At 35.6% G+C, this 23,609-nt stretch overlaps 4 protein-coding genes across 4 annotated transcripts; all 4 read right to left on the bottom strand.

The window, feature by feature from the left end:
• Positions 1 to 4,589: 4,589 nt before the first annotated feature.
• On the bottom strand, positions 4,590 to 10,477 carry LOC112777305 (protein HOTHEAD). Its single transcript, XM_025821648.3, has 5 exons — positions 8,044 to 10,477; positions 7,314 to 7,958; positions 6,735 to 7,132; positions 6,073 to 6,632; positions 4,590 to 5,985 (listed from the first exon to the last, which is right to left on the bottom strand). The coding sequence occupies exons 1-5, from the start codon at positions 8,138 to 8,140 to the stop codon at positions 5,934 to 5,936; spliced, it is 1,752 nt and encodes a 583-aa protein (XP_025677433.1). The 5' UTR covers positions 8,141 to 10,477; the 3' UTR covers positions 4,590 to 5,933.
• Positions 9,862 to 10,185, bottom strand: LOC140182448 (uncharacterized). Its single transcript, XM_072228657.1, has one exon. The coding sequence runs from the start codon at positions 10,183 to 10,185 to the stop codon at positions 9,862 to 9,864; it is 324 nt and encodes a 107-aa protein (XP_072084758.1).
• A 2,616-nt stretch (positions 10,478 to 13,093) lies between the features above and the next one.
• LOC112777306 (zinc finger CCCH domain-containing protein 48-like) lies at positions 13,094 to 15,616 on the bottom strand. The gene is made up of 9 exons (XM_025821649.3): positions 15,058 to 15,616; positions 14,883 to 14,978; positions 14,419 to 14,508; positions 14,247 to 14,348; positions 14,026 to 14,172; positions 13,802 to 13,921; positions 13,660 to 13,719; positions 13,471 to 13,568; positions 13,094 to 13,380 (listed from the first exon to the last, which is right to left on the bottom strand). The coding sequence occupies exons 1-9, from the start codon at positions 15,454 to 15,456 to the stop codon at positions 13,236 to 13,238; spliced, it is 1,257 nt and encodes a 418-aa protein (XP_025677434.1). The 5' UTR covers positions 15,457 to 15,616; the 3' UTR covers positions 13,094 to 13,235.
• Positions 15,617 to 16,467: 851 nt separating this feature from the next.
• LOC112777307 (dehydration-responsive element-binding protein 1D-like) lies at positions 16,468 to 17,929 on the bottom strand. Its single transcript, XM_025821650.3, has one exon. The coding sequence runs from the start codon at positions 17,452 to 17,454 to the stop codon at positions 16,798 to 16,800; it is 657 nt and encodes a 218-aa protein (XP_025677435.1). The 5' UTR covers positions 17,455 to 17,929; the 3' UTR covers positions 16,468 to 16,797.
• Between the last annotated feature and the right edge of the window lie 5,680 nt (positions 17,930 to 23,609).

Below are 23,609 nucleotides of genomic sequence, written 5' to 3'. Positions count from 1 at the left end.
GAAGGTAAATTGTATGGATTGTTCTAAAGCTGTCCCATGTTCATCCTTGGGTAGTATTCCTGCTCCTGAGCCTTTATTGTTTGAAGCTCCATCGATGTATAGTGTCCATTTATTCTTCGTGGAATCAGGCTCTTCTATGGTGAGCTCTACTACGAAATCGGCCAACACCTGAAACTTGATGGCTCCTCGGGATTGATATTGGATGTCATATTCAGATAGCTCGATCGACCATTTAATTAACCTCCCCGCCAATTCAGGTTTCGTCAGAATTTGTTAGAGGGATTGTTCAGTTCTGACTTTGATGGTATGGCTTTGGAAGTAATGCCACAATCGTCTTGCCGTTGTTATGAGGGCCAAAGCGAGTTTTCCAGCTTCAGATATCTGACTTCGGCATTCTTGAGGGACTTACTGACGAAGTATACTCGGTGTTGTTGTTTTCCTGTCTCTGTTACCAAGACAGAGCTAATAGCGTGATTAGTAACAGATAAATAGAGGTATAGTGGTTTACCTACTTCTGGTGTTTGGAGTATTGGCGGTTCTGAGAGTATAGTCTTAAGCTCAGTGAAGGCTGCTTCACATTTCTCGGTCTATTCGAATTTTTCTTGTTTTCTTAGAGTTTTGAAGAAGTGATGTGATCGGTGAGCTATGCAGGGTAAAAATCTGGCTAGCGTTACTAGCCGACCAGTTAGTTGTTGAACCTCTTTGACTGTCTTTGGGCATCTCATGTTTAGAATCGCTTGGCATTTTTCGGGAGTAGCTTCAATACCTCGCCAGGTGAGCATAAAGTCGAGAAATTTCCCACCTTGCACTCCAAAGGCGCATTTCTTGGGATTGGGGTTCATGTTGTACATTTGAAGTTGTTGGAATATTTCTTTTAAGTCCTTAATGTGGTTTGTTGCAATGTAGTGTCTTTGCCACCATGTCATCGACATAGACTTCTATGTTTCGGCCAATTTGGTTTGAAAAGACCTTGTCCATGAGCCTTTGGTATGTGGCACCTGCATTTTTGAGCCCGAATGGCATAACCTTATAATAGAAATTTCCATTGTTAGTAATAAAAGCAGTTTTATCCAGGTCGGCCGAATACATTTGTATTTAGTTATAACCAGAATAGGCATTCATAAAACTTAAACATTGGAAACTGGAAGAACTGTCAACTAGTTTATCAATGCATGGGAGGGGGTATGCGTCCTTTGGACAGGCCTTGTTAAGGTCTATATAGTCCACACACATCCTCCACTTACCGTTGATGGGTTGATTGCTAACTTGTGACAGATGACGTTGGGGTCTATCCCTAGCATATCTGCCGGAGTCCACGCGAATAGATCGACATTTTGCCTTAATAGCTCGGCCAGTTGTTCACGTTCTTCATTTTTCAGTGCGTTGCCAAGGTATGTATACTTTTCTTCCTCGGATGTTAGTTGAACCTTCGTGAGGTCGTCTATTGGCATCGGTAATTCTTGGTAGTTGGTCCAAGAGTCCAAGTCGGCCAGGGGAGGTAATTGTTCCAAATTGTATACTGCCTGAACATATTGCTGTTCAGGCTGTCTTGGGTATTCGTTCTTCAGGCTAGCGTTATAGTACTGCCTAGCTTTCCTCTGGTCTCCGTGGATCGTTACGACTTTGTTATCCTACGAAAAAACTTAACACACAAATGCACAGTAGAAACAATAGCATTGAATGCATTTAAGGAGGGTCTGCCTAGGATTATATTGTAAGGACTTTTGCAATCAACAACAAGATATTGTATGTCTATGGTTTTACAATCAGGATAATTTCCAAATGTGGTTTGTAACCAGATGTAACCTTGGATAGAAACTCGCTCACCTGAGAAACCTACCAGTTTCCCGGATGATGGTTGGAGGGCTTTGTCACTTAACTTCATCTTTTTGAAATGTTGAGTAGAATAGCACGTCTGCATTACTCCCCGAATCCATCAGTATCTTCTTGACTAATGGCTCTCCCACCTGTGTAGTGATGACTACGGGGTCGTCAAGGTTGCGATCGGTTGCTTTATAGTCCTTAGGGAGGAATGAGATTTCTGGTTTGTCTTGGTTGACAGGTTGAGACGAGGTTGACCCTGTCACGGTCATCATATCTCGGTAGGATCTTTTTCTGGCCGAGTTTGTGCATCCGCCTCCTGAAAACCGCCAGAAATGCAGTTTATTATTCGGCAAGGTGTATTAGTATCTTCATCTACCTTTTTTCCCTTGTCTCGGGAATTGTCAGTTGTTCTAGAATACTAGCCGAGGTCTTCTGCATTTCGTTTCCTTCCTCGGGTGTCAATGTATTTGTCTAACAGGCCTTGTTGGGCCAGTTTTTCGAGGAGGTATTTTGCTATAACACAATCGTCCATTGAATATCCATATTTTTTATGGAAGATGCAGTATTTAGACTTGTCCATGTATCGCTGATCCTAGTATGTGCCTGCTTTGTTTGGAGGCTTGATGAGTTTCTAGTGTAGGATATCTCTGATGATGTCCTCTCTTTTGGCATTTAGGGGGAGCGTAGTTGTCGAACTTAGGTGTGAGCTTAAATGACCTTTGGTCTGTTCTATTGCTCGGGTGTTTGTTCCGCTTTTCATCTTCCCTGTTTGGGACGGGCTTTTCTGCCTTTTGGAGTGCTTAGAGCTCCTCGATCTCGATTTGAGTTGTTGCCTTTTCTCGAAATTCAGCTAGACTTTTCGGCTTTGCTATGACTATGGTCTCCTGAAATTTCCCTAGGTGAAGGCCGCTTTTCAGAGCGTGGAGGTGGACTTCTGGATTTAGGTTGGGTATTTCATTAGTTGCTTCAGCGAACCTGGTCATGTAGTCTTTCAGGCTTTCATATGGCCCTTGCTTAATAGTACTCAGGTAATCGGAATTGTGCACGTATATCTTAGATGCGGCGAAGTGGTTGACAAACTAGTCGGCCAATTCATCGAAGTTGGAGATGGAGCCTTCTGGGAGATTGGAGAACCAAATCAAAGTGGCTCCATCTAGGAAGGTGGGGAAAGTTCGGCATAGGATTGGGTCGTGTTCTTTGTTCATAAACATCATTGTATAGAATTTTGTGACATGGATATTTGGGTCGCCAATTCCTAGGTAGGGCTTTAGAGCTGTTGGTAGGGTGAAGTTTTTGGGCATCTCGAAGCTCATGACTTCTTTTGTGAAGGGGTTGGTTCTTTTGGTGGTTGTTTTCGGGGAATTAGGTATAGTGTGTTTTGCCTCCGATGTGTGTTCATCATTGTTATCTTTGTCTTTAGCGTTCTTGTGCTCCCCTCCTTTGCTGTGACTGTGCTGCCTCTGGCGTAAGAGTTCGGCCATCCTCTGATTTTTGGCCCGGAGGGTCTCATTGATGGCTAGCAGCTCGGCGGGGGTAGGGTTTGAGGAAGCGTGGCTGTGTTCGTCTGCTATGCGTCGTGATCTGCAAAAAAGATTAAAGGGTACAGAGGGTAAAGAATTGTGGGGTTAGAAAATTTCGGGCCCCACGGTGGGCGCCAAATGTTCCTGTGTGAAAGATCCCGACGAGGTATAGCTCGTTCTGCTGACGCTTGAATTTGTTTTTTCTTGGAGCGGGAGAGAGGAACGTCGTCTCCTTCTTAGGACGGCAACATTGGGCACCTGCAAAGGGACTCCAACGCTCAAGTCAGTGAGAGTATAAGAATATTCAAAATTAAGATAGAGTGAATTACGTACTTGTGACTGAATGAGTCACTTGTATATATAGAGTTACCTTTAAGCGGTTACTCGTATCTTTTCCTTTGGTTTGACGAAGTCTAGGTGCTATTATTCCGATTGTTGGAGTTGTGGTGGTTAAATTGGAGAGATTTTCGGAGAGTTTATCCCCTTTTAGTGAAAGCCGATTCCAAGATCGTTATGGTGGGTCAAATTTTGAATAACAAATCATATATATATATATATATATTTATTGTATGTTTTTCGTTATTTGTGTGAATAAGGCCTATGTTATAAAGTATATATATATTTTTTCTTTTTTTACTATTTAATTTCAGTAAAAAAATTCTTTTATTGCTTTTTATAAAAAGGATTGAAAGGAATATTGTTATATATTAAAAGCAATATCTTCAACTTGAATCAAATGAATGAAACTTTCCTTACTTCATAATATATTAAAATTAGTTATTGATATGAAATATATATTAAAATATAAAATATACACTAAAATTATATTAAATAAAATATATTTATCTACAAATACATCATAATTAATTTAGTAATTATTTTTTTCTGTAAATAACATTTTTTTTTGCATCCTATATATGAAGTACTCATACATATATGTCTGTTAGAACTCAAAATCTCTTTCACGACGAATACAACTAGTTGACTATTATATTGTTGCCAAAACTTGTAGAGACTTTTTGTGACATTTGACTTTTAATTATCGAGAATCTAGAAGCAAACGAGGTAATTACAAGTTGACCTATAATCAGAAAGTCGTCTATAGCGTCTAATGATAACCAAACAACTACATAAAGTAAGCTACCATTGTTATACAAAAAAAAAAAAAAAAAATTATATATTAAAATTAATTACTAAAATTTAATTTTTGTATATTTGTATACAAATATATATATACTTTACCTCTTTTTTAATATGTAATTTGTATTTTAATATATATTTTATTCTAGTAGCTGATTTTTATAATTGATTTTTGTGTATATACAATGCTCAGAAAATTAATATGCAAAAGTAATTAATGATCTGTAGACTGTTGTCCCTTAATCTTAATTTTCAATGCTCTTTGGGCGGTGGATTGTTTGCGTTGTTATTTACATGCATGCAAGAAGCAGTTGCTGCTATCAGTTTTAATCTTGATTATTGAGGAATTGAAGGTAACTCCCTTAATTAGCTTGCCATCCATATCTGAATGCATAAGAGAGATCAGGACTCCAACAATGGCTTCTGCTTTCAATATAGTAAATTAAAATGCCTGCTGTCTGCTTAATGATATGGAATGATATCATTGATGATTCATCGTGTAAATCAATACTTTATTTGAGTCTCAGTAGTGCTCATAATAATAACAAAAAACTTTAATGCATGAGCCATGAAACATACACAACATTAAATTTCAATAAGTTGAAGGCCATAGGCTTTAATTTATTACCTTTTGGATGTTCTGTGGAGCTATATATATATATAGATATAGAAAACAGAATGGAAAACTGGAAAATTAAGCTAAAGCAGCAACAGGGCAACTCTCCTTTGGCGAGAACATATACATACATATGTATATGTATATGTATATGTATATATCTTCATTTCCTGCCAAGAAAGAGAAGCCCTATAGCTCCTTTGCTTATACAATTTAATTTGCACGTAAACCTTTCCATCACCATTCTAATTTATAAGCAACCGTTCACTACTTCAATTAAAGAGGATGGAATAAACCAATTACCAAAAAGCATATGCTTACATTGAGGAGCCTTATGCTCTGTGAATATTCTTCACGTAAATCTTCTTTTTTTCCCCTGAAAATGCTCCTTCTGAGTAGTAGATTCTTTATCTTTCTTAGTCTCCATCAGTGGTTTGGAGAGAAAAAAAAAAAGATATGGAATTAAAGTTAGATGCTTCTTCCACTTTACGAAGGTGTTAGGGGGTTTGATTGGGTACCCCATCAGCATATGCTAATGCTTATTATGTCATATTCTTATTTCTTAAATTTAAACACTGCTTCTTTAGTTATATAATAGTAACAATTATCATGAATCTTTCTACTTCAATCTTTCTATTGTTTTTATGAGAAAGTATAGAAAAACAACGTTTTTTCTGAACAACGTAAATAATAGATTAAGAAAGAAGTATACATTCTCCTAAAAATATTTATTATCTGAAATCTCGGGTAGTAATAATATTTTGGAAAAATGATTGTCATACAAGACAATAAACTATGGATCTAAAAAATTTAGCACCCAGTGAATTATCCCTTCACTTCTTTGCAGGGAAGTATCTTTTCCTTAAAATCTTCTCTCCCATGTATCTGTACAAATGTATATATACTGATTGTTAATATATAATAATGAAGCACAATGGTTAATTAATAATTAATTAATTAATAAGCATGTACCTTCCAAGCATCATAACAGTAGCTTGAGGATTAGTCCCTGGAGAGCGATAAAAGGTGGATCCATCAATAACTCTCAAAGCATCAACACCAAGAACCCTGTAATTAAGATCAACAACTTTTCCAACTTGGCATCCTCCATGGTAATGCCAGATAGTTAAGACAGTGTCTATGCAATACTGTTCTAAAGAAAGGGTAGGAGAGGCATGCTTTGGTCTCAAGTTCATTGGTATGTGATACATCAAGTCAATGAGAGCTTCCACAGGCATGTTCTTGAACCTGAACTTTGAGAATGATTTGGAGTTGATGACATCTATGATTGTTTTCATGCCAAGAACACACTTCTTTAGGTCTTCTGGATCCTTGAAATAGTTGAAGGTAACTGAAGGGTTGTCATTGGGATTAGTGGTAACGAGTTCTAGATGCCCTGTTGATCTTGGTCCTATGATCTTTTCAAGGATGACTCCTCCTTTCAGAATTGGATTGGATAGTGATCTTATGGTGTCTCCAACACTCTCCTCCTTTGTTTCTGGTGGATACATCACTGATGATGGTTTCCCACTCTGAAAAGTTCAAACCAAAAACAAATTTCATGCTTAATTAGTATTAACTAATTGAATAATGTGATGAATATATAGCATTAGCACTTTAGCACCAATACCAACCTGGTTGGACACAAATTCAAAGATCCCTTGAAGCCTTTCAGCCCAAGAATGACCTATGCTCAATCCACTGGCTGTTTCAATGAAGCTACCGAACTTGGTGACTCCAACTGTTTGGATCAGAGACACTTCAACAGGTAAAGGAGAAGGAACCACCAACACATTCATTGGATTATCTGCCATACCTTTGCCAACCAGAGGCTGGTCCAAAACCACCTTGATTCCATGGGCCTTCAGATGGCTTGCAGGCCCAATTCCACTCAGCATCAGTATCTGTGGGCTTCCAAGGGCCCCAGCTGATACAATTATCTCATTTTTTGACCTCTTTCCTAAGTATGCTTTGTGCATTTTTCCTAATGCATCTTTGAAAATCACTCCATAAGCTTGAGGCCTCCTTCTTTCTGCACATTATATTTGTGGAGTATCATGTCAATATGATTTTATCTACTATTAAATAAGATCTAAAATTTAAATCAGAAAGAACTTATAAATCATTCAGTCATTAACAGAAGTATTTGTATTTATTCTTATAAAGGGTAATCGAATTTTAGCAAGAAAAGTAAAAAGAAATTCCAATATTACCTATATTGTATCTAAAGAGTATCTTGTGGACTGTGGCATGGACATAAACAGAAATCCTCCTTGGATCAGCATACTCTAACAAGTCAGCAGCAGTGTGCCTATTACCATCCTTGTCAAAGATGGTGCCTCCAATCTTAGTCCCATAAAGGTGATCAAGAGTGAAGCCATTGTAAGGTAGCACCCCAACTTCAAGTAATGCATCCTTCACTGCTGCTTGCCACTGCAGCAGTGTAGGCTTAAAAGCCACCTTCTTCTCAACCCATTTATATGCAATCTTTGCCAGAGTTTCATTCCACCCGGATTCCATTATGTACCTTAAACTAGCTCTTGAGTAGAATCCTGCATTTAGGACAGAACCACCACCAAGGACACGTGCCCTTGCATTTAGGACACCATCCCTTGATATGAATTGCTGTGCAAATGCTGAAGGGCTTATGTCAGATAGTGCACTGACAAAGTTGTATATGTTGATCTTCTCTGGGTTTGTGTATGGTGAACCACCCCTTTCAAGGACTAAAACTCTTGCACCTTGTGAAAGTGTTGCTGCTAGTGGACAACCACATGTTCCTCCACCAATTATTATATAATCATAATATAAGATTGGTGGTGCCAAAGTTGCTTCTTTCACAAACTTGAACTTTGGAGCTGCATAAATGGAACAGATCAAAGAAAATTAAGTGACACTTACATATGATTAGATCTAATAATAATGATAAAAAGTAATGTTTACCTTTTTCAAAATCAAAATTTTCAGAATAAGATAAACTAATAAAGAAAAGGCTCCAAATAAGAAATGAGCATTTAAATGTCTTCAAACCCCAACCCATTATTGATGGACAACTTCACTTGGTAGATGGTAGAATAATTGTGCAGGGTTAATGAATTGAACTCTCTTTTTATATATGATATAATGTAATATTATCATAACCAGAACATTATTAAAGTGAACGCTTCATGAACCACCACCCTTTATTTGCTCTTGCAATTATAATTTGTTTGGTCAACAACATCTATTTGCAACGCCAACTCCATACAAAGACTCAGTGTTCTTGGAACTTGTTGAAAATGCTTCCCTTGCCTATCATTATAAACAAAATTCCACGAACTTCTTCATTGATTTGTCACATGCATGACTTAAAAGTTAAAATAGCATGGCTTAATATATCTCCATGCTATATACTATATATAAGGAATTGGAATGACATATTAACATACTAACAAATAAGTTTCCATCAAAGGGAAAAAGAAAAAAAAGAACCTTATTAATTAAGTTAACTTGATTACTCCATATCCCATAAAATTCGAGTAACAATCAGGTTTATATTTGTCTATCTCCAGCTAAAAAAACAACACAGTACTTAGTGGGAAAAATTTTGGTGTCTGACACAGAAATTTGGACACGTGCTAAGTTCAAGTAATAATGACTTAAGATTTAAGGAACAAACTGGAATTGAAGGTATAAACACAGTACTTCCTTACCAAAAAGGACATGAGACACTTACGAATACAGTTTGTTGGTTTTTTTTCTTATAAGTATTTCTATACGTCATTTGTTATGATGGACAATGTATTTTTCCTTCATAATTCAGTGTACAAAACGTTGTATAAGAGAGGAACCAATACATAGACGTGGACTACTATTTCTTTCAAATCCCGCTAGGGAGCCAATGGAGTATTTGTACAATATGTACAATAGGCTATTTATTTGTCCCAATATGAGTTAAAAAATGAATATGAGAATAAAATACTACTAATTTCGCAAACACAATACACCCATACTATCCAGAATAACCATCCGGGTACCAGGGTAATAAACATCTGATATCCTACTACTGAATCGAACATTCATATACTCTCATTATACACATTGTACTGATATTCCATTGGCTCCCTATACTACCTCATTTCTTAAACACTACTTGTATCTTTTGTAGAAATTTAACCTCGTATACCAAGACTACGTTCTATTTCTTTAGTTTGAAAAATCATGGGAAAGACGTGTCCATCAATTCAAAGCTAGAAGGCTTCAATCACTTTCCTTCGTATTTTTCTCTGTTTCGTACATTCTCAAATTCAAAAGAAAGACAAAAGTATTATGATACTTCCAAATTATATTGCCAAAGAATAATAATTAGATAACATAAAACTAGAAGGGATATGAAAATACATCTAATTAATCAGAATATTTGTGCTTTTGGAACTCTTGTGATCTAAGTTCAACTATAGTCCTTTCTCTTCTCTCAACAGAGCAGAGCAAAATAAAGTCAGAACAATATTATACATGCCTGAATTTACATAAAAATGGGAAGCTCATATTTCTCTGGGAAATATTCATGTGGCACAAACTAGTCCACACTGTATATTTTCATTATGATTCTTCAAAATGATTAAATGAAAGAAGAAGAATAAGAAGAAACCTAGCTAATGTATATAAGTATATAACTATAGATAACTACAAGATGTGTTGTTGAACTTCTCCCTTTATATATCTGATCTTCCTGCTATAGAATGACAAAGACAGAGAAAATTAAACTAAAACCTATGTAGTTTATGATGTGTATGTTGTGGTTGGTAGGTGTTGGATGATTTTGATAACAAGGCCAGGGAAAACATCATCAGGATCATGGATATGTGGATTCCTCTCAACAATGAAGGGATCACTGCACTTTTCACTGATTGTGTGAAGTGTCTCCCCTTCTCCCACAACATATATCTCATCACACACCCTTCTCTTTCCCAGCTTCTCCCCTTTTACAACACCACCACCATCATCATCAACCCTTATGGACCCCAACATTATCATACCCACCAACACCACCACACAGAACCATGTTGCTGATTCCACTACACGCGAGGATGATGAACCACCCATCTTCATCTTCTCTATATCTCTTAATAATTAGTGGAATGTCTGTGTGTGTGTATACTAATAGATAAGAGAAAGAAACCACCCCAAACTATATATATAGCAATAGCAAATAGTGATTGTATATCTATATATGACGTGTAGAATTAGTTTACTTCATTGGTTGAGGAGTCTTGGGGCGTTATTGTGGTGAGTGGAAAGTGTCTTTGCCGTTCAAGTTGGGTTTTCAACCAAAGACATAATTAAGTTTGTGGCGTTTGTTTTCATTCTATCTCTTAAGTCTTAACTAGATATGTTTTATGACAATAGCAGTACTAGAACTTTGATTCTTAAATAGGGGTTAATTTATTAGTTGAAGTGGGAAAGTATATATAGTAATTAGTAATTACTAGTAATTAGTAATTCAAGGCTTGTTGAGTTTTTCTGGGTCTAGTTTGTTAAATTTTGACATGTGAAATCATAGATTATGCTACCATTTAATAATGCTACAGCCACTTTTAGTCAATAAACCTTTTAATACCATTATTGATTGAGTCTTAATCAAGAAAAATAAAAAGTACCTTAGCTTTGAATTGGTCATAGGAGAGAGAATATGCATGTATGAAATGTAATTGACCATTTCAAAGTAAATCAAAGTAGATTCTCAATACAAACAAGGGGAATTGCATGAGTACAAAAATCCTCGATTGAAACAAAGGGATATTCCCAAGAATATCATCAGCTCAGCATGAAGTGGGAGGTATCTATCTATGTATGTGATGCCGCCATCACTTCCATTGTTTGCAGTGACTGCGATAATTTTCAGGGCCATACATACTATAGGAATTTCAGTTGTTTTAATCTTTGATTTTTTTTATACCAAATATAGAGAGATTTGAACTCACAATCTCTTAGATGAGTATAAAGAAACTATGTCATTTGAGTTATAATTCATTGGTTTTTAACCGTTGATCTGAATTATAAAAAATATATAAAATATATATTAATTAAAATCAACAGTTAAAATAATTAGAACACTAGTATTTTCGGTACATTTAAAATTTTTCCCATACTATATAACATACGATCCTAGCCTAATTTTTTTTTCTTTCGTATGGTTGATATATTTTAACATTATAATTTTTAATATTTTTTAAAATAATAAGAAGTATCAAAATTAAAGGATTCTGATTTGTGTTTAAACATTTAAAAGGTTTAATTTTTGTATCAAAAAATTAAAAGATTCAATTTTTGTACTTCTAAAAATTGAAGAATTTGACTTAAAATCTAATTTTTGCATCTCAAATTAAATCATTTCACATTTGAGATTAACATATCAAGAGTCCATAATTTAAAAGAATATTATTGTTAATTCAATATCAAAAATAAAAAAATGACAATCTCTTATTAAGAGTAACAAAACTGATTAAAATAAATATATAGAATAAAATTTAATTAATAATCTATGTTGTTTAATTTGAACACATATTCAGAGATAACAAAAAACCATTATGTTTGCTCTCCTTATTTATTTACTTCCAAAAAGAATTGTTGCTTACTCGGTCATTTAATAAAGGGATAGAGTTTTACACACAGACCTTAAAAAGGTGGGGACTGGGGAACCGCCGACATCAATCTGCCTCATTCTTATATTTCTTCCTCACAATTATTAACCCCTCAAGGCCTCAACCATCTCTTCAATATTTTTTGGGGTTCAAAATTTCTTTATATATTTAATAGTTGACCTTTTTAACAATAAATGCATGGTTGTGGCTAAAAGGTTTTCCAAAAAGCATGAACCAAATCCAATCCAACTGATCAACTAACTAGTTTCAACAAATGGGTGTAATATAATTAGAAATTTGATTGGAGTTGACTTCGAATAATTTAAGTGTGTTAGCGTGCAGAGACTCAATTAGAACAAATCTTCTTTATGTCAACAAGTTAATGAATTATAGGCAGTAGCTGCGGTTTGGCACCGAATTATAGTTGCAACAAAAAAGAAAAAAAAAAAAGAAATATCGAGTAGCAATGCATTGCATTGTCTGGGATTTGTTGGCATTTTTTGTGTTTGAAATTTCAGCATCATATTTATTGTTGATTCATTGGATCAATGAAAAGATCGTAGAAAGCTAGTAAAAAGGTAGATTGCACGTCACACATGTTCATGGATCATAGCCATCAATACTTAAAGGATAAAGTTAGGTAATGGGTGCTAGTTATATGTGAATTTTGATGTTTGTTTATGCAAAAGTTATGTTTGAAAAAATAAAATTAAAGATCCAGCTAACTATTGAAAAGTCAAATGCTGGCTTAGACTTATTTCTTAAGCAAGCTTCTTAATCTGATGAATCTAAATACCAATTATTAGCAATAGCAATTTATTTTTGGTTTCACATAGAAAATTAGTAAAATTCATAGATGTACATATGTGAGTTACTGTCATTACTGGTAAATATAAAGTCGTACGAATACTTAGGGGACAAGTATACTTATACCATTACTCTGTTTATGGTTAGTTTGTTTCTAACCTCGGTAATTTCTCAAATGTTGTTACGGTTAAACGTGAAAGTGAATCAAGCAAGGACCTGGCTCCAGCTTTAACTCAATTATTTTAGCCTAGCTTTTACATTGGCATAATACTTTCATTCGGGTGTAAATTTACAAGTTTACATTTTCAATAGATAAAAAAAATGTTATTTTTATCGATCAAACTATTAAATTGTGATTACATATTACATATTACATTATGAATTATTTGTGTAGTTTTTTTAATATAAAAAACAATGTTAGTTTTGATTAATCATGAAGATTATACACAATAGAAATTTGTTCATTTCACATTTTCACTGGATACATCTCCTAAGGCCTAAACCGTAACTTGCATCACCACCATTATAGAAGTTAAAATAAATGTAAAATTTTATCAAGTGGATATATAATAAAGATGGAATTTAAGGATCCTTGAGTCAAAATGATAAGAGATTTTTTTTTTTTTTGAACTTATTTTGGGGGTATGATTTAACAAAATGTAACAAGACTGGACATATAATATTAAAACCCAAAAGGGATTATTATTATTGGATGGAAATGGTTGGGTCTATTATCCAATTCCATACTCTCACTTGACCTGATCCATCACCAGTGAAAAATATGCCACCAGGCCCCATCTTAATTGTTCGTATCTCTTGTTTTGTGAATATTTTTCCTCTATCTAGAAATCTGAAAAAGATGTGGCAAAGTAATGAAGAGTTAGTCAACATCTTAGTTACCATTAAACCAAATCAAACCATTAATCAAAATTATACTCACGAAGGTAACTCATAAAGGCGTAGGGTATTATCAGTGCAAGAGCAAAGCAAAATTGGCTTTCCTTGTGAATCATGCACCCCACAAAGAGCAACCACACCCTACAGCCACATCATACCATTAATTAATCATCAAAAAACACATGCATATTTACTTGTATCAACATAAACAAATGAATTCAAACATCTATACATGTTCTTCTTTGTGAGTGTATGTTACTTCTAACTTTCCACTTTCTGTAGTAACCCACACCTGTATGTACAAGAGAGAAATCAAGATTACAAAAATTATATACTAGTAAATGATTAGAATTCAACAAATAATGTAAGCCAACCTTTACTGTTTTGTCCAGTGAACAAGATAGAAGGAACTGGTCCCAGCAGAGAACTGACATCACAATAGATGTGTGATCCGTTAATATCTGTAGACACTGTAAATGTTCAAGGTTCCACACCTGAAAGACAACATCCAATTAGAATAAAGTATGAAATTACAATCCAAGACACAATAAATAATGGAGTACATGCTTGTGCTTATGATTAATCCTATGCAACTTACTCTTATAGTATTGTCCATTGAAGCAGAGTAAAGTCTATTGGGTCCAACTACTAATGAAACAACACCACGAGAGTGACCTGTAAGCGATGCAGCAGGCTCAAAGACATTGACCACTACGTTAAACTTCCATGCCAATATAGACCCATCCTAAAATACAAGAGGTAAGAATAAATTATGGTTCTACACTAAACAAATAAAGAGTGAATTGAGAAATGATTTACCTGTGTACCAGCAAAGAGAATATCATTGTTGACAACAAGAGCATATACTTGTCCAACAGGGCCTTGTAGACTTAGTTCCATACAAGTTTGAGTGTTCCAAGCCTGCATTACCATTTTATCAGCCAAACATGATGTGGTAAAAAAGCATATGCCAATCTGTGCCCTCTCTTACCTTAACACAATTGGGTATACCAACAAAAATCCAAGGTCCTTCATTGATCATGCACCCTACTTCGCCACCAACATTGATCTCAGCAGTACACTGCAATTTGCACACAAAACCAAGCTCAGCATTGAAACATGCACAAATTAAGAAAGAGTTCCGTTAGGGAGACAACGGACTATTGAGTTACAAAATGAACATTTCCCATACTATCTAAAATAACCATCCGAGTATTAGGGATAATAAACCATAAATTGATTTTGAGGTTCACCAAGGATTGAACTCTTGACCTTTCGGATCTAGCGCTCTAATACTATGCCATGATACCACTTATCTCAAAAACTTCAGCGGATGGAAAAAGGTAACACTAATAGTTATTTCTCTAATACTCGCTAAATCTCCATTGTACACATTGTACAAATATTCCATTGGCTCCTCATACTTTCCAATTAAAAAAAGAGTGGGAACATAACCTGTCCAGACTGGCAGTCCCAAACTCTGAGAGTCTCATCAATACTTGCAGTATAAAGCTTATCGGAACCAGAAGGCAGAGCTATTCCACTCACAACCTGTTCAGTTCAACACAAAACTAACCCATCAACTTCAAGAACGATCATGATTATGTTACCAAGATTGTTTTACTTTTACCTTGGTGTGGCCTTCAAGCTGAGTCAGCAAAGAGAAACCATCCCCACAACTCCAAGAATGAATGAACTTACACCTCTCACCATAACCACAATTCCCCTGCACCCAGTAATTACAAACTTTATCAGCCTTCCTAACTGCTCTATGATTACCTCCACCACTGCCATGGCCCCACGTGGAAGTGCCATTCATAAAAGTTTGGCTCCGGCGGCCATTATTATTATTATTGCTAGACATGGTGCTACCGTAGACGGTGGCGCTGTGGAGAAAGGGGCAGGGATGTCTGTTGCAGTTTCCAGCTTGCCAATGGTAGCACACTTTTTTTTGGTGGTGCCTGGTGTCGGCCGCCGTGGCTCCAGCAAGACGGTGGAAGACACGCTTGTTGCCCCCATCTACATCCATGTGCGTCGCTGTGGATTGGAATAAACGAGAAGGAATTTAAATTCAAGTTCGATGGAAGTAGATTGGATTGGATCGCGCAGCGTGCCAAATCATGGTACCGTGGGAATGGGATCATCAAGTTTGGAGGAGGTTGGGGCAACCCTGATTCCCAATTTAGATGCAGAGTGGAACTGTGTATGTATTACAACAAGAATTCATTCAAAATAACAGAAAGATAATATATCAAAGGTACGTCAGTTATTTCTATATGCATGGCTTAGTTATAAACATTAAACAATAAATACTCTCTGATATTATATTTTTATATTTTAATTAATATTTTTTACATTATACCACGTGGGATTTTGTTTTAAAGTTATATATATAATAAACCGAAGAATGAAGTGGGAGAAATAGAAGACGAAAAAGTTATATAATAAAGGTAATGCTAATTCTCGTATCACCACTCATCAGTCATCACTGTTTGCTTGTGTCATGCTTCTTTCTGACACTGCAACTACATCCTTTTCAAGCCGTTATTGGATTCCAACTGCCGTGGATAAATCGTCAGTTTCAATCCCATCTTTCTATTCATTGTTTCTGGTGTCTTTCCGAACTCATACATGCTTGCTCCTTATGATCTTGCTGTAGTTTTGAAAAGGTTTAGTCTATGTGCTATTTTGCACTGCTTGTTCTTTAATTTATGTTCAGATTGTGCTTTATCTTTTAATTTTCTGTTATTAGCATATCTTTCATGTGTGGGATGAAAAGCTTAAACTGATTTTGGAGTCGATCTCTTGACTTTTCGAATCCAGAGTTCTAATAACATGTCATGATACCACTCATCCCAAAAATTCAGCTGATGACAAAAGATAACACTAATGGTTATATCTCTAATATTTCCTAATCCTCTATTATATACAAATATTTCATTGACTTCTCGTACTTTTCCATTTCTCTTACGTTAAAACTACTAATACTTTATGTGAAGCTAAGAAAATACAAATTTAACTTTGAGTACGTATAATAATATAGATACAAATTGTTACTACTATAAAAACCATAAATTATATATACATATATGATTGATTTTCTTTTTAATTATACACAATCTGAAGAAATAAATTCTATGTAGTCTTTTTAATCAGATTTTCTATATTTCTATCTATCCACATTCCCCATCACTTTCTGTGGCATCATCCGTACTAGTGTAAAAAAAAACCTAGGAGTACGGACACTTTAGCCCAGAAAGGTCAAAACGTCTAATACTACACAAACAATCTCTTTATTCCTAAAAATAGTTTCTAAATGAATAAATAAATAATGAATGAATGAATGACTCGTATTTTTTGCCTCCTTAAATTAAATCGAATAACTCCACAACGATACTTCGGCATCATCAAATTCCACGTCATCAACGCCAAACTCACTCCCACTGTAATGCGTTGGAGACATCAACGCCATGGTCCTCCAAATCTCCGGCACCCCTTCTCCTTCTTGCTCTTCCGCCGCCTCCGCCACCATGGTCGTCTCTGACGCCGCCTTTACCCCCACAGCACCCTCCCGCCTCACTTCACCAGTCTCCAATTCCGTCACGGGGCGGAATGCCTCGGCAGCTTCCGCTGCAGCCTTCTGGATGTCTCTTGCGTCTGTCGTCTCCGGCATGGGAAGGCGCCACGCCGAATCTGCGAAGTTGAGGCAGGCAGACCTCCCCCTGAGAGCGATAGCGGCCACGTCGTGCGCACGCGCTGCCATCTCCGCAGTGGCGAACGTCCCGAGCCATATCCTCGTCTTCTTGTTTGGCTCCCTCACCTCGCAAACCCACTTGCCGGAGTTCCTCCGCCGCACGCCGCGGTACACAGGGTGGCGCGTCTCCCTGAACTTTTTCCTCCCCGCTCTCTTCTTGGGGTGGCTAGCCGCCAGCACTACCTCCCCCTCCGACAACGGCGATGACAAGACAGTGTTCTCCGAGGAGCTACTCGGAAGCTGGTTATTGACAATATGATTGATGGGAAACATGCTAATGGATGTAAAGTTTATAACTTTGAAATTATTTGAGTGAATGGAATAGTTTGTTGAAAAGGGTGAGTTTATGGCGTTTGATGTCTTTGTTTCTGGTCTTGACTTGTTGTTGTTGTGTGTGTGTGTTTTTGGGAGGGAAATAGAGAATTGAAATTGATGAGTTATATATAGTGTGTGCGGGAAGTGAGACTGTGTTTGAAGGAAAGTGGCAACGCGGACTCTATGGAGAGGAGACAGCTAAGTAATTTAATGTTTCTAGTATTTAGGGCTTAGTTTATTTGAGGAATTTGATTGGGAGTTATGGGTTGCAGTTTGTCTTTGTCTTCCCACGGTATGGACTATGATTAAGGAATTGTAAGAAGTAAGAAGTAGCAGAGTGGGCTTCGCCTTTGCATTTAACAAGTTGGAGTTGTCATGCGCCCTGTGTGGATTATGACACGTGTGACTTTGTCTCCCCACATCTAGAATTTAAAACTGGATAAGGGGGGGCTTGACTGAAAGGGATAGGAGAAGGTGAAGAGAAAGAAGGGGGTGTGTGTCTCTTGAATTGTGATAAGCCATCCATCACCTGGAAAGAGAGATACAAGAATTTGTGAAGTGAACTGGGTGTCCTTGTCATGGTCAAAGGAATTGAATCTTTAACCTTATTATTAATATTTTATATTTTATTTTCTTCTTTTAAGATTTGAAAATCTTATTTATATATTAAAATTAGTTATTATATATTTATGTATAAAATATATAATTTAATTTAATATTTATTTTATATTTTAATATATTGTTTAAGATTAAAACTCTTTTAAAAATTCACTTTGTTCTTTTTTTCTTTTTTGGTATTTAATTCACTTTGTTCTTTACCTGATTAAAGGAAGTGATTGGGCTTAGATCTTTGGATTTTGTGGGTGGGATTTGCCTCCGGTCTTGGCTCCGTCAGTGTGACGTAAAGGTTAGAAAGCAAGAGGAGACAACGCACCGCACTTGACCCTTAGATTGAATTATTTAATAGTATAGTTAAGACTTAATTAAAGTGATTTCACAAAGCTGGATTTGCGTAGGGAAATGATACTGTGGACTTGGATCATGGACACAAAACCAGGGTTCATACTTACATAACCACATGCCAAAAATATGTGTGCGTACTGCGTAGGCATAGCGTTATTTTTTTTTTTTTTTTTTTTTTTTTTTTTGTGTTTCCCACGGTATCTCCCAACCCGACAGGTCAAGGACTAATCCGTCGCGGTACTAAGCTCCATTTAAGGGTTTGCCGCTGGCCAATGGATTGCTGCATGCACAAGGCGGGATTCGAACCCCCGACACTTGCTTAAGCGGACTAGTGAGCTAACCACTAGACCAACCCAACTTGGTTTATTTTTCTTCTCTTATTTGCTAGCTTTTTGTCCCAACTTTGCAATAAAATACCATTAACTTAAAAGTTTAATGATTGTGCCAAATCAAAGAAGTTTGATCAATGTAAACAAAAAAATTAAAAGAATAAAAAGGAGGGGGTGGAGTGGTTTATCGGTTGACAATTATATTTTCTATAACAAAATAGAATAATTTATTATGAATTTTGACAAATAGATGAAGGATGAGAGATTAAAAGAATTTGACAATTGACTCGCATATTCTTTTTAGTTTACCTTAATAAATTAATGAAATATTATTATTTATTAACAATTTTTAGCGTTATGATTCTTTGTTTATTTATTTATTTGGTCCTGCTCCATGGAAGGTTCTGAGTTTCCTTTTTCTTTTTGTTATGAGAGTCCTTGTTTTATTTATTTTGGTAATGTGGAAGGTTCCGAGTTTAATGGACTGGTTTGGGTTTGCTCTGAGCCCAAAAAAGCCCAACAAATGGAAGCTTCTTCCATTGGAGAACCCAAAACAAACACGAGAATAGAAAAGGAGGGAAGGGTGACCCAAACAAACAAGAAAAAATTGGAGCACGACAAAAAGATAAGAAGAAGGAAAAGGAGAAAATAGTTAAAAAGAAAAGAAGTAGGGCCAGTATGAAATTTCTAGAGTGTCAGGCCTCAACCAATTACTAAACTCAACTGAGCACATAGTCAGAGATGCCTTTTCTGTGAGGTGACATCCATCACACTTTCCCAAACGCGGTTGACAGTTATTAACTGCCTTTTTCCATCCGTACTTTACTATTACTCTTGCCTTATCCCTTCATACCTAATATAGAGTAATCTAAAATCACAAATCTTAAGGGCTATCTTTCTTTCTATTTGACTTCAACTTTTTGTTGTAAAATCTAGTAGATCATCCTAGATAGTGAATATTTTAAAGCTCTAGTTAATAAATATATTATGAAATAAATATATTTAATCTTATTTTTATATTTTTCATATATTGATTAATGAAGCCCATTGATATTGTACATCCAGAATATTTTACTGGTGAATTATAGTGACGGTGCGGGACCCAGGTTATTCAAATTGAATGACTCATGAAGAAAACGACGAAAAGGGTGCTATTTACTGAGATAACAAAAAGGTTGGTATTCCTTTGTTCATTTTACGCGGAAACGAGTAGAATACGTGGATTCCCACAATTATTTTGTACCTTTTTTTTTTTTTCAATTTTCTATCTGAAGCAAACATTAATTAAATATATATTTTGTTACAAATTGACCTTAGACTCTTAGAGAGTTAATCAATGTTAGTATTCAATTTGTCAATGAACTTGTATATATAATGCATGATTTTCTGGGGAAACAAACATAGGTCACATAATGTGATAGTGACTGGCTATAAGGTAGATTAAAGGGATGCAAAGTTTGGCCCCAGAGACACCATTTAATTTCGGCTTTTTTTTGAGGCAATGCCTAAGTCCTATTATTATTCGTCCACAATCAAGACAAACACTAACACACACAGAAAAAAAGTGGGCCAGTTACACACAAGGTAAAAAGATAAAGGGGCAACAGAATTAGATGTTTAAACCTGGTTCCAATAAATTAAACATTTACTTATTTTTGTTATTTTTATATTTACAAAAAAAATTTTGCTGTTAGAAAATGCATGTGCGACTGCACATCTCTGATTCTCCAGTGAAATTATATAGTCACAGGAAAGTTTTTCAAAGGGGTGAAGTATCTAACGAATTTTTATGGACCGTATATGGTATTCTGCTTTTCTTACATGAAAGGGATTTTGAATGACATAATTTGTGCATAAATCTAATTTTATATTTAATATATTTTTCCTTTTTGAATTTGAAATATGAAGAATTTTTAAGTCTATTTCCTCTTTTTTTACAAAACAAATTAAAGATATATGAACGAGTTAAATCAAATTAGTGGCACAAATGTTTCTTTTGACTATTAATTATCAGCCGTGTCCTATTCTATTATCTTTAACTCGACATTTTACACTTGTTATTACAAGTTTTATATTTTTCTAAAATTACACACAATCTTCATAATACCTAATGTTTAACACGTTTCACACACAAAAGGGCATCCCAAATCCCCAATTCTTATGATAATTTGTTTTTGAATGTAGAAATTGATACTTACAACTGATAAAGAGCCAGTGAACCACTGACTCCAACATAAGACCGTACGACAGGCTATGTGATTTTCACTTTTATTATGCCTATATAGATATTCAATTGCTAAGGACAAATCCCCGCTTAGCCTCAAAATGGGATATCATACAACGACAAATCTTTTTCTTTTTATATTGACATAAACAGTACACTACTGTATGTCAAATACAAAACTGTTTTTCTAAATCATCTTTATATTGAATCAGAAAAATAAAAAAAAAAAAATTAGGATTTATATTTTTTATTATCACTACAAAAAAAAGGTCTATGTTCACGATAAAAGTTAGTGAAAAAGGCAACTATAGATTTATAGTCACAGTTTTGGATCTATGGTCACGGTTTTTTACCGTGGCCTATTCTGACGTGGTCATAGGTCTATGATCACGGTTTTTTTATCTATAATTACGGTTTTTATGGTCACGGTTATAATTTTTAAATTCTGACACTTTAGACCACAGTTTTTAATCGTGACCATAGGTTAATCTATGGTCACGGTGAAAATCTATGGTTACGGTTTTCGCCGTGACCATAGTCTCTATAGTCACCCCACCTTAAAATCGTGACTATAGACTTATCTATCATTGTGACCATAGCCTTATCTATGGTCACCTTTCCTTAAAACTGTGACAAAAAAAACTGTGGCCATAGACTCAAAATGTTGTAGTGCCCTAAACACAGTCATATTAACTAATACTTACTAAATATATTTAATTATAATAAATGATTTCAACATTATAACTCAGTTAAATGATTAATTTTCAGTTTCTCTTTTGCAATTCATGTGGAATTTTAACATTTTTTCTTCTTTTATTCGGTAACTAACAATTCTTCTCAATGGCTAAATAAAATAGGTATAAAATAAAGAATAAGTACAAGGAATTTTTTTTTGAGATAACTATACTATATAAATTTTGTTTATCAGAATTAAGCGTCTGAATATTTTTTTATAAGTACTACATTTATACCACCGGAAATATTTTTTATTTGAACAGAAAAATTATGATGTAATCTCGTGTTCAACATATTAATATATTATATATAAAAAGAACAATCATAGTTCCAAAACAGTAAATGAAAATTTAATTAAGATAATAAACGTTTTAGAAAGAAGGCACACTTGAAACTCTTTCTAAAAGATAATGCGAGAGAAATGGTTTTGGTGCAACCGCTTTTGGAACAGTACCTTGAAGAACACAGTGGCATTTAATATTTGTGGTAGTTTTCTTATCAATGGAAAGAACCATATGTGGGCAATGGAAATTTAATTAAAATAATAAACTTTTATAGAAAGACATAAGGATCTATTTAGTTGGTGTATAATATGATACATAGATATTGAAATATAGATTATGAATATATAAAGTTATAGATAGGGTAAAAAATTGTATTAAATCAAATGGAAGAAATATTTATACGATTCTATATATCCAAACAAAAATTATGATATGAATCACCCAAAAATATATTTTAATGTAATTTGAATTTACCTAATTCGAACTAAGAAATCATAAGTAATTCGAATTAACACAATTCGAATTAACAAGGAAGTATAATTCGAATTTAATAAATTCAAATTATGCATGCTAATAGTCCTAAGTAGTTCGAATCAACACGATTCGAATTATGCATGCATCTCGTATTAAGGTAGTTTGAATCATATTGATTCGAATTAAGCAAAAAAACCAGCCATGGTCAGGACGAGCATGTGGCTTCCCTGTCGTTCGCCGTTGATCTCAACCGCAGTGGTATTGGAGAAGTTGGTATCGTTGATAAGACGCCAATTTCATTATAGTGTGGGGGCATCGGTTGGTATGGACGATACATTACCGGATGACGATGACGCTGATGATGTGGAGTCAGACATCATTGCTGATGAGAGTGGTGATGACATAGCAGCGAGTAATCCAGGTGGGGCTGGTGGTGGTTCCAGCTTAGGGACTCAACAGTACTCGCCGCACTTTTCATCTTTGGACTTGGATGCCATGAGAAAATAGGGGGTTCCTAAGAACCTGGCCTATTGGATTTGGTGCTAGAGATACGCAGGGTACCGGAGGTATATCAGAGTTTCAGGTTGGTCAGCAGTTTCAGAATAAAAAAGAGGATGTGTTAAGCGTGAAGACGTATAGCATCCGACGGGGGGTACAATACAAGGTGGTGGAGTCCGATTACCTTGAGAAGTGTACTGAATTTGGCAACGGGTGCACATGGTTGATTAGGATCAGTCTCCGCCAGCGCAGGGGTATTTGGGAGGTAAAACGGTACAACGGACCTCATACCTGTCTGGCCACGTCGATCTCGAACGATCACAGGAGTCTTGATTATCATGTGATCTCGGCCTACATCATGCCAATGGTTAGAGTTGATGCATCCGTCTGTATCAAGGTACTGCTGAATGCGACAGAGGCACATTTCGGGTTTAGACCGACTTATAGGCAGGTTTGGTTGGCTAAGCAGAAGGCCGTGGCACATATTTACGAAGATTGTGATGAGTCATACAACGAGCTCCCGCGATGGATCTTAGGTGTGCAGTTGACGATACCTGGTAGTGTTGCGGTGTAAAAGACGAGTCCTGTTAGAGTAGGGGGCAGGTG

The sequence above is a fragment of the Arachis hypogaea genome, chromosome 19, assembly GCF_003086295.3.
Source record: "Arachis hypogaea cultivar Tifrunner chromosome 19, arahy.Tifrunner.gnm2.J5K5, whole genome shotgun sequence".
Lineage (NCBI taxonomy): Eukaryota > Viridiplantae > Streptophyta > Magnoliopsida > Fabales > Fabaceae > Arachis > Arachis hypogaea.
Note: the sequence above shows the minus strand (reverse complement) of the source record. Positions and strands in the feature narration are given on the sequence as shown.

Coding starts and splice junctions, on each gene's coding strand:
- LOC112777305 (XM_025821648.3), bottom strand. CDS start 8,140: ATGGGTTGGGGTTTGAAGACATTTAAATGCTCATTTCTTATTTGGAGC. Junction 7,959..8,043: donor AAATTTTGATTTTGAAAAAG/GTAAACATTACT, acceptor CCATTTATGCAG/CTCCAAAGTTCAAGTTTGTG. Junction 7,133..7,313: donor ACTCTTTAGATACAATATAG/GTAATATTGGAA, acceptor TATAATGTGCAG/AAAGAAGGAGGCCTCAAGCT.
- LOC140182448 (XM_072228657.1), bottom strand. CDS start 10,185: ATGGGTGGTTCATCATCCTCGCGTGTAGTGGAATCAGCAACATGGTTC.
- LOC112777306 (XM_025821649.3), bottom strand. CDS start 15,456: ATGGATGTAGATGGGGGCAACAAGCGTGTCTTCCACCGTCTTGCTGGA. Junction 14,979..15,057: donor AGCTTGAAGGCCACACCAAG/GTAAAAGTAAAA, acceptor TGAACTGAACAG/GTTGTGAGTGGAATAGCTCT. Junction 14,509..14,882: donor GGGACTGCCAGTCTGGACAG/GTTATGTTCCCA, acceptor TGCAAATTGCAG/TGTACTGCTGAGATCAATGT.
- LOC112777307 (XM_025821650.3), bottom strand. CDS start 17,454: ATGTTTCCCATCAATCATATTGTCAATAACCAGCTTCCGAGTAGCTCC.